The 14213-nt window shown below is 45.4% G+C and overlaps 1 protein-coding gene across 7 annotated transcripts in view; it reads left to right on the top strand.

The window, feature by feature from the left end:
* Positions 1-693: 693 nt before the first annotated feature.
* The window catches only part of PPP3CB (protein phosphatase 3 catalytic subunit beta), a 71976-nt gene continuing 58456 nt past the window's right edge, over positions 694-14213 (top strand). For 2 of the 7 annotated variants that reach the window (XM_073685646.1, XM_073685645.1), the window contains exon 1: positions 703-1080. In XM_073685646.1, the coding sequence (XP_073541747.1) occupies positions 1032-1080 (49 nt within the window). In that variant the 5' untranslated portion in view covers positions 703-1031. Of the gene's footprint in view, positions 1081-14213 lie in introns of all 7 variants that reach the window. The other 5 variants (XM_073685651.1, XM_073685649.1, XM_073685648.1 and 2 more) reach the window with 4 other exon arrangements.

Genomic DNA, 14213 nt, shown 5'->3' with positions numbered 1-14213 from the left:
AGCGCCTGGTGGTGTTGGTACCTTCGCCACTGGTGGCCGGGACAGAAGCCATCACCTCCATGTGGGCGATGAGAGGCAGAAATGGGATTAACCCCTTAGTAAACGTTCACACTGTCTTTTTTTTTTTCGTCAGAAACGTCACCTTTTCAAGACGCTTTAGGACTCGCTCCTTTTCTCATTTTTAGCGGTTTTTTTTTCTTTTCCACCGGCAGAGTCTTGGACGACTTTTTTACTGTTTTTTTATCGAATGAAGACAAACTGCTCAAAAAGATGCATGGGGTTTATTCTCCTTTCCCATCGACTTCCTAGCTGAAAACACCAGATCATGGACATGTAACCATTCTAATTTTTCTACTATTTTACTTTTTTTTTTAACGAGATCTGCTCAGTGGAAAACCCTGCAGTGTGAACACCCCCTCTAAGTGCACACCAGGGCTTTTCCTGGCGGCCACCACTGGCTGCTGGCAGTTTGCTGGCACTGTGCACCTGGCTGACTAGGTGAGGAGACCCCGCTGCCTTCCTTCCATGGCTTCACAGTGAAGACTTGGTGTAGTGCGGAGCGGCAGATCAGTCCCCCATAGCAACCAATCACATCACTGCTTACATTTCCTGACCCCGTAAGAAAATGAGAGCTGGAACCTGATTGGTCGCCGCGGGCAGCTGCTGTCAGCGCGCACTGTTTCTCTACAGCAGCGGTATAAGGTGACGCCGCGCCGTGTGTACACTGCTGACACCTTCCCCGTCCATCACCCTGCTCCTCCCGCCGCCTCCCCTGCGAGTGAGGGAGAGCCGCCGCGGTGCATGCTGGGCCGGGACAACCCCCATCCCGCGCCGCCGTGTGAGCCGCAGAGTCTGCGCTGCCGCCGCCATGTTGCCAGCAGCCGCTACCGCCAGGCTCTAGCTGTGCCCCGCTTCTGTCCTCCTTTCCCCCCTCCCTTCGCTTCTCCCTCCCTGAGAAAGAGCCGGAGCCGCTAGGAGGAGGAGGCCGCCGCGGAGTCACTGCAGCCGGGAGAGGCCCCGCAGCCTGCACCATGTCCACCAAGGACGGTAAACACTCCACCACCGAGCGGGCGGTTAAATGTGAGTCTCGTTTGTGTCGGTGTGCTCCCCCTGCTATGTCATGTCCCCCTCCCGTCCGATGACAGCTCTCCCTCCTCAGCTTGAATAAAGATGGCGGCCCCGCAGGAGACACCGGACTGGGGGAGACGGAGCGGCGGCCTGAGGTCTCCGGGAATCCCCCACATTGTGTCACTGGGGGCTGCCCGGCACCGCAGGGGTTAATCTCGTGACAGGTCCATTCAGCAGGCAGTGCAGTCACCATGACAACAGCGCCCCTGTGCACACCGCTGTACGAGCGAGGATGCCGCTGTATGTGCGGGGCAATGTGCGGCCAGTGATTCCCGGTCGCAGGGATTCCGCCGTGTGTTATTACTGGTGTCATCCTACACGGGGAAATTGGATATTGACGGATGGCTGGGAGTCCAGCAGCTGCCCGCGCCGTGCGGCCACATCATCGCAGTGATATAGGAGCTGTCAGTGTGTGTGAGCCGGGGGCGTCGGGAATCCTGCCGCCACCCCCCCCCCCTCCCTGAAGGGAATCCTGCCGCCACCCCCCCCCCCCCTCCCTGAAGGGAATCCTGCCGCCACCCCCCCCCCCTCCCTGAAGGGAATCCTGCCGCCACCCCCCCCCTCCCTGAAGGGAATCCTGCCAAAACCACCCCCCCCCCCCCCGTCCCTGAAGGGAATCCTGCCGCCACCCCCCCCCGTCCCTGAAGGGAATCCTGCCGCCACCCCCCCCCTCCCTGAAGGGAATCCTGCCGCCACCCCCCCCCCCTCCCTGAAGGGAATCCTGCCGCCACCCCCCCCCCTCCCTGAAGGGAATCCTGCCGCCACCCCCCCCCCTCCCTGAAGGGAATCCTGCCGCCACCCCCCCCCTCCCTGAAGGGAATCCTGCCGCCACCCCCCCCCCTCCCTGAAGGGAATCCTGCCGCCACCCCCCCCCCCCCTGAAGGGAATCCTGCCGCCACCCCCCCCTCCCTGAAGGGAATCCTGCCGCCACCCCCCCCCTCCCTGAAGGGAATCCTGCCGCCACCCCCCCCCCTCCCTGAAGGGAATCCTGCCGCCACCCCCCCCCTCCCTGAAGGGAATCCTGCCGCCACCCCCCCCCCCCTGAAGGGAATCCTGCCGCCACCCCCCCCCCCCTCCCTGAAGGGAATCCTGCCGCCACCCCCCCCTCCCTGAAGGGAATCCTGCCGCCACCCCCCCCTCCCTGAAGGGAATCCTGCCGCCGCCACCCCCCCCTCCCTGAAGGGAATCCTGCCGCCACCCCCCCCCCTCCCTGAAGGGAATCCTGCCGCCACCCCCCCCCCTCCCTGAAGGGAATCCTGCCGCCACCCCCCCCCCTCCCTGAAGGGAATCCTGCCGCCACCCCCCCCCCTCCCTGAAGGGAATCCTGCCGCCACCCCCTCCCTCCCTGTTGTCTCCCACAGTGCCAGACATGTAAAGTGTGTCGGCGTCTGGCCGCTAATGCCTTTCAAGTTAACTACTTTTTTAACTTGGGCCATACGCGTTAGTCTAAACATGATTAAAATGGATGATTTGAAACCAAAATGATGATTTTTTTATTTTTTTTTTTATTTTTATTTTTTTTCATCCGATGACTTCATTTAACATAGTAGCGTAAGATTGAATATAGACCTAGGTCCATCGAGTTCAACCTCTCTCCCCCAATTGTACTCCCTACACTAACATACTAACTGGGACTAGGCCTCACAAATGTATTATTATTATTATTACCATTTTTATTATTGCTGCACTACTACAATTAAAAATGTACCACTTTATAAAAAAAAATTTAATTTGTTTTATATTTTGTATTTTTCTTGTGATTCTAATAATCGTATTGCTAAATACTAAATATTACTAAACTGTCATTTAAAGGGAATCTGTCACCCCCTGGGCGATATCAGACCTCTACTATGGCCATACATGTGATAGAAGAGTAAATCTATACTTACCTGTATGGCCCATAGTAGAGGTCTGATTGCAGAGAAAAGTGTTTTTATCCACTCTGTTTTTCACAGGCTTGGTGTCCGGGGGACGCCAAGAAATCCCCGCCTAACTGTTTATTATTCCCCGAAATCCCCGCCTATATGGTTAGTTACCATATCCCCCCCCCCTCCCCTGCACGTCACAGGGTCCTGTGACGTGCACTGTACTCCCTGACTTCCCAGGCATGCGCTCACATAGAGCGCGCTTTGCTTCATCCCGGCCCCGTCTCTCGGTGCACTGTGCCGCAGGGTTCTACTGCGCAGGCACCGGCAAGTGACAGTGACTCCCCGGCGCCTGCGGAATTGAACCCTGCGGCACAGTGCACCGAGAGACGGGGCCGGGATGAAGCAAAGCGCGCATGCCCGGGAAGTCAGGGAGTACAGTGAACGTCACAGGGGAGGGGGGGAATATGGTAACTAAGCATGTAGGCGGGGATTTCGGGGAATAATAAACATTTAGGCAGGGAATTTCTTGGCATCCCCCGGACACCAAGCCTGTGAAAAACAGAGTGGATAAAAACACTTTTCTCTGCAATCAGACCTCTACTATGGGCCATACAGGTATGTATAGATTTACTTTTTTATACCCTGTATGCCCATAGTAGAGGTTTGATATCACCCAGGGGGGTGACAGATTCCCTTTTTAAGGGAGTGGTTTAGTGTGTGTGTGTGTGTGTGTGTGTGTGTGTGTGTGTGTGTGTGTGTGTGTGTGTGTGTATATTTTTTAAGCAAAGTTGTTAAAACTACTCAAAATACCCATTTCTGCTGTACTTTTCTTCCTCTGATCGCGTGCTGCCTCATTCCCACTGCTGTGTACTTTGACAGGTTGCAGCGGCGACCTCACAACCACTGCAACCAATCACTGGGTTCAGCAATTGGTGCAGTCTACATCGGCAGAGCCCAGTAGAGGAAAGGCAGGGCTGGATCTTTTAAGAGTGGGGTATATCTGAGTTTGTTGTATTCTTCAATTTCATGAACCAAAAGGAAAAAAATCCCTTGCAAACTCTTGAACGTGTATGTCCGATCTGAATGATTGTAAAGGCCAATATGGACTTTGGTGTTCTTTGACACTACTTGAGAGGTGAACAGCAATGATTACGTTGCGTCAGCAGATGACTGTCAAGAACCATGCACAATCAGTATGTATCAATTGTGTATATGTTCTGGCAGGCATCTGCTATCGCAGCGTAGTCAGCACTGCTTATCTCTTGATGCAAAAGTGATCAGCGCCAGAGTATCCCTTTAAATGTGTACGTCTTTAAAACAATGTTTACCTGTGATTGTTTCACCAAGAATCTATTTGTATCTTATGTTTATGGATACCATAAAGGGAACCTGTCTTGATTCATGCTGCTCGAACCTTTGGTAACATGAATCGGCTCCTGCCTGAACAATTGCAGTAGGTACGTTATCCTCAGAAACACTGCAGAGAAAACATAGTTTGAAAAGCTGGCCAGGGACCATAGATAGACACAAGTAGTCTGGTGCAGCCCCCATCTCGCTTCTCTATGCACCTCTTCAGTTGATTGACAGATCTGTCCCTATGCACACACATGGGAACGGGCAGCATAAATCTGTCCGGTTCCCTTTAACGACTTGTGACATGCATTTTTATCACAGGTCGCTATGTGCTGTATGGAGCGGGCTGAGGAGCTGAACCAACTTCATACTCGTCAGATGATGGCTGTCATAGTCAATGATTGTCATATGTCTTTATGGGCAGTAGTTCCAATCACTGTTGTTAACCATTTAGATCATGCAGTCAATCACTGACACTAATGTGATAGCGATCAGTCATGGGTTGTCATGGCGGCCATTTATTTTACTTACATAATGCCATTAATTTCACAGCGCTTTGCAGATATTATCATCACTGTCCCCATTGGGGCTCACAATCTAGACTCCCTATCATTATGTCTTTCAAGTGTGGGAGGAAATCAGAGTATCCGGAGGAAACCCACGCAAACACGGGGAGAACATACAGACTCCATGCAGATGTTGTCCTTGGTGGGATTTGTCCTCCTGTAAAGCTAAGCCAGATGGGCTTCATAGAAGAACTGGAATTACACTTTACTGCAATTTAATGAAATACAATTGTATTGCAGTATGTAATATAAGCAATTGAACAATCTCAGGTTTAAATCTCATAAGTGGACTAAGGCTATGTCCCCACGATGCAGAAATGCTCCGGATTTTTCCTGAGCGTTTCTGCATCTCCCTGGCAGAAAAAACACATGCGGATTGTACATGCGTTTTTCCTGCCAGGGACATGCGGATGTAAAGTGTTCTTCACATGCATTTCTGCATGCGGGTTGACAAGCGCTTTCCAAGCGATTTTAGCATCACTTGGAAAGTGCTTGACAACTTGGTCACACTATATAAATCCATGCAACCGGCATGGATTTATATAGTGTGACCTCCAAAGAATGTAAAAAAATAAATCTATACTTACCCTGATGTCCCCCGGAGTCTTGCTTCGCTCGGTCCTGGCTTGCCGGCAGCTTGCGGTACACTGAAGGTCCTGCCGACGTCAGTGTCGCGTGACCCGTCACATGACTAAATGACGTCAGCGCAGGTCCTTCAGTCCACCGCGATCTGCCGGCCAGCGAAGACAAGGAGACCACGGGCCATCAGAAGGTAAATATAATATTTATTTTTTATTTTATTCTTTTTTTCACAGGTTCTATGGTACCCGGGTCTGGAGGAGAGTCTCCTGTCCTCCACACCCGGGTACCATCCGCACATTAGAACGCTTGGATTCCGCATCTACATATACAGTGATGCGTAATCCATGCGTTCTAATGCAAGTCAATGGCGGCGAAAACGCAGCGCTTCTTCAAAATAACTGGTAGTGCTGCGTTTTTTTCCGCAATGATAATCCGCAGCGAAAATTTCCGCAACATGTGCACAGCACAAGCGGAGTATCATTGGGGACCATGGCAGGCCTTCTACCAAGCGTTTTTTAAGCGTTTCTGCAGCGTTTTTGCCACTGTGGAAATGCTTAAAAAACGCATCTTGGGCACACAGCCTAAGATTTTTTTTTTTTTCAAAGTATGTAACAGTGTAAATCACCCCCTTTTCCCCATTCCAAAAAAAAGTAATTAAAAAAATAATCATATTTGGTTACATCTTGTCCCAAAAAGTCAGAATTATCAAATATGAAAGTATTTGAAGTGTATATTAAACAGCAAAAAAAGAATTAGTGCATGAAAATAATAAAGGGTACTTAGTTAACATAAGTTTGATCAAAATAATGTTAACTAAGTACCCTTTATTTTCATGCGATATTGCGATTTATTTATTTTCTGCAGGGTATTTGTGTATTGTATTTCTGTTTTCTTTTTTTTTCAGTTTAGTGGCCATGTGTGAACATGCTCTTACATGCTGCATGCACACCAATTTACATTCCAGTTCAGGTCTCTTGGATTTTACAATAAAGAGATCAAAAAGTCATTTCTACACCAAAATTGTATTAATAAAATGGTTCTTCAGCACACAAAACAAGGCTTCACACAGCTCCATGGATGGAAAAACAGGAAAGTTACAGGTCTTAGAAAATGGCAATACTTTAAAAAAAAAAAAAAAAAAAATGTAGTCAAAGTTCTGAATTACTTTATTTTTTTATTTTGGTTTTTGAAAAAATATCGCCGTAATCTTACTGACCTCGAGAGTCCTATTGCTAAGTTATGTATATCACACAATGAAAAGCAAAACACCAAAAAGCAAAGGTGGAGTTGATGATTTTATTTTTTCACCCATTTTTTGATACATTATATGGTAAAAAGAATGGTGTCATTCAAAACGACAACTTATCCGGTAAAAAATAAAGTTATTGCTCTTAAAACAAAGGGTGGAAAAAACAGTTTAATCGGGGAACTCAATGGGTGATGTTTCTTGGCTAAAAATCGAAATTGACACCAGCGCTCTATTAGAACATGGCAAAACCATTGGAGCGTTGTAGACAAGAGAGCTCCGTAAATCCCAGAAGCCAAGTCCCTAATGGGCCTAGAAATCTACAACACGCATTTCTGAAATTTTAGTCTGGCTACTAAAGTTTCATTTTGCTTGGACAGCCCCCTTTATGATATACGGTCACACATTCAGTCCTATATGATGTGACATGCAGTGCACATCAAACCCACAGCGCTGGTCAGCTAACACTGTGGATATCTGTTGGCGTGCATGAAGTTTCTTGAGGTTGTCCTATGTGTATGTGCACGTGTGTGTGTGTATATGTATTGTCACCCTGATATATATATATTTATTTTAGGGTGACAATGCATTCTATAGAAAAAATAACAATTAGTTTCAAAGTCTCACTCCATATAATTGTTACACATAATTGATGTGTAATATCCTTTAAAAAATCGTTTCTTTTGGTTGTGTTTAAAAGGTGGCTCAATGTCAGCCCTTGAACACTTAACAGCCGTTAAAATTGGATTTGGGTAGTTTTAATATACAGCAGCAATAAGGGCCCCACCGCTCCTTAACCCCTTCATGACCGGAGCAATTTCCATTTTTGTATTTTCATTTTTTGCTCTCCTTCTTCCCAGAGCCAGAACTTTTTTTATTTTTCATTCAATATAGCAGTGCGAGGTCTTATTTTTTGCAGGACGAGTTGTACTTTTAACCGGTTCCCGACCGCCCACTGTAGATAAACGTCGGCGCTTGCTGGGCTCTGTGCAGCGCCGACGTTTAAAAACGGTGGGTGGTCTCGCAGCGCTCAGGACCCCCAGGGTCCTGCAAGCGCTGCGATTCCGGTGCAGAGCGTTAGCTCGGACAGGGAACATCATCGGGACCTGATTAGATCAGGTCCCAGTGATGTTAACCCTTAGCTGTCTTCTATATGCTGCGATCTAGAGTGATCGCGGCATATAGGAGACAGCAGGAGGAGAGGGGGGTCGTCAACTTACCTCTCCGAAGACCTCCGAGTCCTTCCAGGACCTGGGGTTGCTATGGCAGCTGGAGGTTACATGACCGCCTCCAGCTCTGCCATATATGGTGTCCTGTCTGGCTCAGCTGCAGCTGTAGCCAGACAGGAGACTGACTGAAACAGTCAGGGAAGATCTCATGTAATGTAATGTAATACATGTCTATTACATTACATGAGATCAGTGATCAGAAAAATAAAAATTAATGTTCCATACAGGGACTAAGAAAAAATGTAAAAAAAAAAAAGTTTTTAAACTATTAAAAAAAAAATCACAAAATAAATAAAAATAAATAAATAAAATATTAAACCAATAAATCCGTATATTTTTACAAAACCAAAAAAGTACACATATTTGGTATCGCCGCGTCCGAAACAACCCGAGCTATAAAACTCACACTAATTAACTCCTTCTGTGCACACCGTAATAAAAATAAATAAAAAACGGAGCAAAAAAATATGCTTTTTCATCATATCGCCAAACAAAAAGTGGAAAAAAATGCGATCAAAAAACAAAATAGAAATAAAAATGGTACCGCTGAAAACGTCATCTTGTTACGCAAAAAAAAAGCCGCCATACAGCTCCATCAGCCGAAAAATAAAAAAGTTATAGCGCTCAGAATAAAGCAATGCAAAAAAAATATTTTTTTTCTGTAAAATTGTTTGTGTAAAAGCGCCAAAACATAAAAAAAATACAGTAAGTGTAGTATCGCTGTAAACGTACTGACCCGAAGAATAACGCTGCCTGATCACTTTTACCACACGCAGAACGGCATAAAAAAACCCCTCAAAAAACAATTCCTGAATTGTTTGTTTTTGTTAATTTTACCTCCCAAAAAACGGAATAGAAAGCGATCAAAAAATGTCACGTACCCAAAAATGGTACCCATAAAAATGTCAACTCGTCCCGCAAAAAACAAGCCGTCACATGACTCTGTCGGCCGAAATATGGAAAAATTATAGCTCTTTTAAATATATGGCGATGCAAAAACTAGATTTTGCAAAAAAGCGTCTTTTAGTGTGTGACAGCTGTCAGTCATAAAACCCCGATATAAATCTGGTATCTCTGTAATCGCACCGACCCGAAGAATAAAGTAATCTAATCCGTTATATCACACTAGGAACGGCGTAAAAAATAAATAAAACCAATTCTTCACCTGCTACTGATTTGTTTATTATGTCCCCAAAGATCCCAGTAAGGCTCTGCCCACATTTATCCTGTGCTCTGCGCTGAGCACTTACGCCAGAGTTTCCGTGTAAATCTCTGAAATACGTGATTCAGCCGGAACCCATGAGGGAAGATTCCCTGTAATGAGGCAGATATAGGCCACTGTGGATGCCGTCTAGCCTGGGATCCCACGGTGTCATTTGTTTTAGGCGTGCATAAAAGTGCGGTTGGCCACAGTTTTGTACACTTCTGAAAAAAAGGACACCGCTAAACAGAGGCCAGACGGAGTCCAGAGTAACTCTGCTGCCTCATTACAGTGAATGGATCCTGCAGGGGTTTCATCTGAATTACATCACTTGGAAATTTAGATGGAAACCCCGCTGTAAGTGCTCAGCCTAGAGCGCCGGATAAATGTTACGTAAAATGTTCCCAATAAAAGCTTCAACTCAGTCCTCAAAAAAAGATAGTCCCCACTCAGGTCCGTCATCTGTTAAAAATATAAGGGACTTCCAAGTTACTGGTAGCAGAAAGGCTCTGGAAAAGCAAAATGGCCCTTGCCCCCCAAAAGAAATTCAGAAACTTTTGTGCTCCCAAATCCAAATGCCTATTCTACAATAATTTGTTCTCCAATTGTCAAATAGCACTCCGTCCCCCCCAGATCTCGCCGTATGGCTGAGCGGTACGATACAGCCACATATGGGGTATTGCCACTTTTAGAAGAAATTGTGACACATTTCGGCACCATTTTTACCCATTGCCCTGTGTGAAAATGTAAAATCTGAGGGTAAAACATTTTTTTGTGGTAAAAATATAATTATGCTTTGTTCACTGCCCAATGGTATAAATTTTAAAAATTAAAAAATACTCACTAGTTCCCTAGATGAATTCCTTGAGAGGTGTAGTTTACAAAATGGGGTCACTTGTGGGGGTTTCTGCTGTTTTGGCATGTCAGCGACTCTTCAAATGTGACATGGTGTCTGCTGCCTATCCCAGCCAACATAGCGCTCCTTTCTCTTCCGAACCCTGCCGTACACCAAAGCAGTGGTTTTGCCTCCACATATGGGGTATCGGCGTGTTCAGGAGAAATTGCACAACAAATTTCATGGTGCAATTTATCCTATTACCCTTATGATAATGCAAAATTAAGGGATGAAAAACGGTTTTGTGGGAAAAATGTGAACATTTTATTTTTACAGCTCAATATTATAAACTTCTGTGAAGCACCTTGGGGTTCAAGGTGCTCACCACACATCTAGATAAGTTCCCTAAGGGGTCTAGTTTCCAAAATGGTGTCACTTGTGGGGGGTTTCCACTGTTTAGGCACATCAGGAGCTCTCCAAACGCAACATGGCGTCTGCTAATTATTCAGACAAATTTTACATTCAAAAAGTCTAATGGCGCTCCTTCCCTTCCGAGCCCTGCTGTGCGCCCAAACAGTGGTTTTCCCTCACATATGGGGTATCAGCACGCTCAAGAGAAATTGCACAAAAAAATTTGGGGTCCATTTTTTCCTGTTACCCCTGTGAAAATAAAAAAAAAATTGGGTCTGAAGTAACATTTTTGTGAAAAAAGTTAAATGTTAATTTTTTTCTTCAACATTCCAAAAATTCCTGTGAAGCACCTGAAGGGTTAATAAAGTTCTTGAATGTGGTTTTGAGCACCTTGAGGGGTGCAGTTTTTAGAATGGTGTCACTTTTGGGTATTTTCTGTCATAAAGACCCCTCAAAGTGACTTCAAATGTGATGTGGTCCCTAAAAAAATGTTTTTGTAAATTTTGTTGGAAAAATGAGAAATCGCTGGTCAACTTTTAACCCTTATAGCTCCCTAACAAAAAAAAATTTTGGTTCCAAAATTGTGCTGATGTAAAGTAGACATGTGGGAAATGTTATTTATTAACTATTTTGTGTGACATATCTCTCTGATTTAAGGGCATGAAAATTCAAAGTTTCAAAATTGCAAAATTTTCAAAATTTTCGCAAAATTTCCGATTTTTTTCACAAATAAACGCAAGTTATATCGAAGAAATGTTACCACAATCATGAAGTACAATATGTCATGAAAAAACAATCTCAGAATTCAAGGGAATACGTTGAAGCTTTCCAGAGTAATTACCTCATAAAGTGACAGTGGTCAGAATTGAAAAAATTGGCCCGGTCATGAAGGCAAAAACAGGCTCTGGCGCGAAGTGGTTAAACGACATTACTGGTTTTACCATATCGTGTACTGGAAAACGGGGAAAAAAATCCAAGTGCAGTGAAATTGCAAAAAAAAGTGCAATTCCACAGTTGTGTTTTTTTTTTTTTTTTTTTTTTTTTAACCACGTTCACTGAATGCTAAAATTGACCTGCCATTATTATTTTCCAGGTCATTACGAGTTTGTAGACACCAAACATGTATAGGTTCTTTTTTTATTTAAGTGGTAAAAAAAAAAATCTATACTTTGTTTAAAAAAAAAAAAAAAATAAATGGCGCCATTTTCCAAGACCCGTAGCGTCTCCATTTTTTTGGATCTGAGGCCGGGTGACGGCTTATTTTTTGCGCACCGGATTTGCATGCTTATTTCTTTGCAGTTTTGGATTACTAAGCATTCAATAGAGTGAAATCCGCAAGAATGGGCTGGAGATTTGAAATCTGCACCGTGCTTTAATTTTTCCACATGTAAAAGGGATATTGCAATAACGATTTACTTGTCTTGAACTGAAAACTGCTGCGGAAGTCACACCACATATTCATGACGTGAGCTTTCCCTAAAAAATCTAGGAAGAGAAAATGTCTTCCTGGTTTCCCCTCACCTACTGATCTAGCATTCCTGCCTACAGCATTTTATCCCTTGACCACCAGAAATGTTATAAAAATATCTTAAGTGTATATACTAAAAAGCATAAAAACTTCCAAATTCTGCTATTTCCTCATTAAACTTTGTGATGCTGTGTTGTTACCAGTGGTAAAAGGATTAGATCAGCATCCAGTATGGCTAAGTATTGGCCACTGATCGGCTGGTTGTATAATAGGATGTTTAGACAGGCCGATCACTCTCCCCATGAGCATAGAATAATTGGTAATAGCATTGTTCTCGACTGCACATCAGGAGACGTGGAGGGAGCCGTAGGAGGGCAACAACCCAGCAGCAGGACCATTACCTCTGCCTTTGTGCAAGGAGGAACAGGAGGAGCACTGCCAGAGCCCTGCAAAATGACCTCCAGCAGGCCACAAATGTGCATGTGTCTGCACAAACTGTTAGAAACCGACTCCATGAGGGTGGTATGAGGGCCCGACGTCCACAGATGGGGGTTGTGCTCACAGCCCAACACCATGCAGGACGCTTGTCATTTGCCACAGAACACCAGGATTGGCAAAGTCGCCACTGGCGCCCAGTGCTTTCCACAGATGAAAGCAGGTTCACACTGAGCACATGTGACAGAGTCTGGAGATGCCATGGAGAGCGATCTGCTGCCTGCAACATCCTTCAGCATGATCGGTTTGGTAGTGGGTCAGTAATGGTGTGGGGTGGCATTTCTTTGGGGGGCCGCACAGCCCTCCATGTGCTCGCCAGAGGTAGGCTGACTGCCATTAGGTACCGAGATGAGATCCTCAGACCCCTTGTGAGACCATATGCTGGTGCGGTTGGCCCTGGGTTCCTCCTAATGCAGGACAATGCCAGACCTCATGTGGCTGGAGTGTGTCAGCAGTTCCTGCAAGATGAAGGCATTGAAGCTATGGACTGGCCCGCTCGTTCCCCAGACCTGAATCCGATTGAGCACATCTGGGACATCATGTCTCGCTCCATCCACCAACGTCACGTTGCACCACAGACTGTCCAGGAGTTGGCGGATGCTTTAGTCCAGGTCTGGGAGGAGATCCCACAGAAGACCATCCGCAACCTCATCAGGAGCATGCCCAGGCATTGTAGGGAGGTCATACAGACACGTGGAGGCCACACACAATACTGAGCCTCATTTTGACTTGTTTGAAGGACATTACATCAAAGTTGGATCAGCCTGTAGTGTGTTTTTCCACTTTAATTTTGGGGGTGACTCCAAATCCAGGCCTCCATTGGTTAATAAATTTGATTTCCATTGATGATTTTTGTGTGATTTTGTCGTCAGCACATTCAACTTTGTACAGAACAAAGTATTCAATGAGAATATTTCATTCATTCAGATCTAGGATGTGTTATTTGAGTGTTCCCTTTATTTTTTTCAGCAGTGTATCTTTCTGTACATCAGTGAAAGCATAGTGTTACATCAAGCCCCATACCCTGCCTTGGCGGTGCTTTACCAATCTGTATAACTTGGAGGTGGCACTTAGTTGTAATACTTCTGTGTGCATGAGCACTGTTTATAAAAAGCATAGAAAATACAACCATCAAACTAGTCTGGAAATTTGCATGTGTCGCTGTTTTCACTTTAGATTCGGCAACATATTTCTTTTAGTGCAAAATCTGCAACATATACTTGCTATTCCTCAGTGGAAATGCCTTCTCATATTTTTGATTCTATTGTATTTCCAAAACGCCATAACGAATGTGTGAACATACCCTAAGGCTATGTGCCCACGATGCAGAAATGAAGCAGAAAATTTCTGCATCTCCCTGGCAGAAAAAACGCATGCAGATTGTGCATGCGTTTTTCCTGCAGAATACATGCAGATTCACTTGCGTATCCACATGCGTTAACGCATGTGTTTCCGCATGCGGACTGACGAGCACTTTCCAGGCGATAGCATCACTTGGAAAGTGCTTGACAACTAGGTCACACTATATAAATCCATGCAAACGGCATGGATTTATACAGTGTGACCGTAAAAATAAAAAAAATAAAGCTATACTTACCTCCGATGCCGCCGCGTGTGCTGCAGCGCTCGTCCTGGCTTCTTCCTGGTTGCCGGGCTCTCGCGAGACAGCCTGCGGTCACATGACCGTGACGTCATCTCAGGTCCTGGAAGGAGAAGCGCTGCCGGCAAGCAGAGAGAAGCCGCCGGACAGGTGAATATAAACTTTATTTTTTATTTTATTCTTTTTTTTACAGGTACAATGGTACCCAGGTCTGGATGAGAGTCTCCTCTT

Source organism: Phyllobates terribilis, unplaced genomic scaffold (genome assembly GCF_046119375.1).
Source record: "Phyllobates terribilis strain yellow unplaced genomic scaffold, ASM4611937v1 Scaffold_5__5_contigs__length_657084704, whole genome shotgun sequence".
In the NCBI taxonomy this organism is placed as follows: domain Eukaryota; kingdom Metazoa; phylum Chordata; class Amphibia; order Anura; family Dendrobatidae; genus Phyllobates; species Phyllobates terribilis.
The sequence above is the reverse complement of the archived record's forward strand: the minus strand, read 5'-3'. Positions and strand labels throughout refer to the sequence as shown.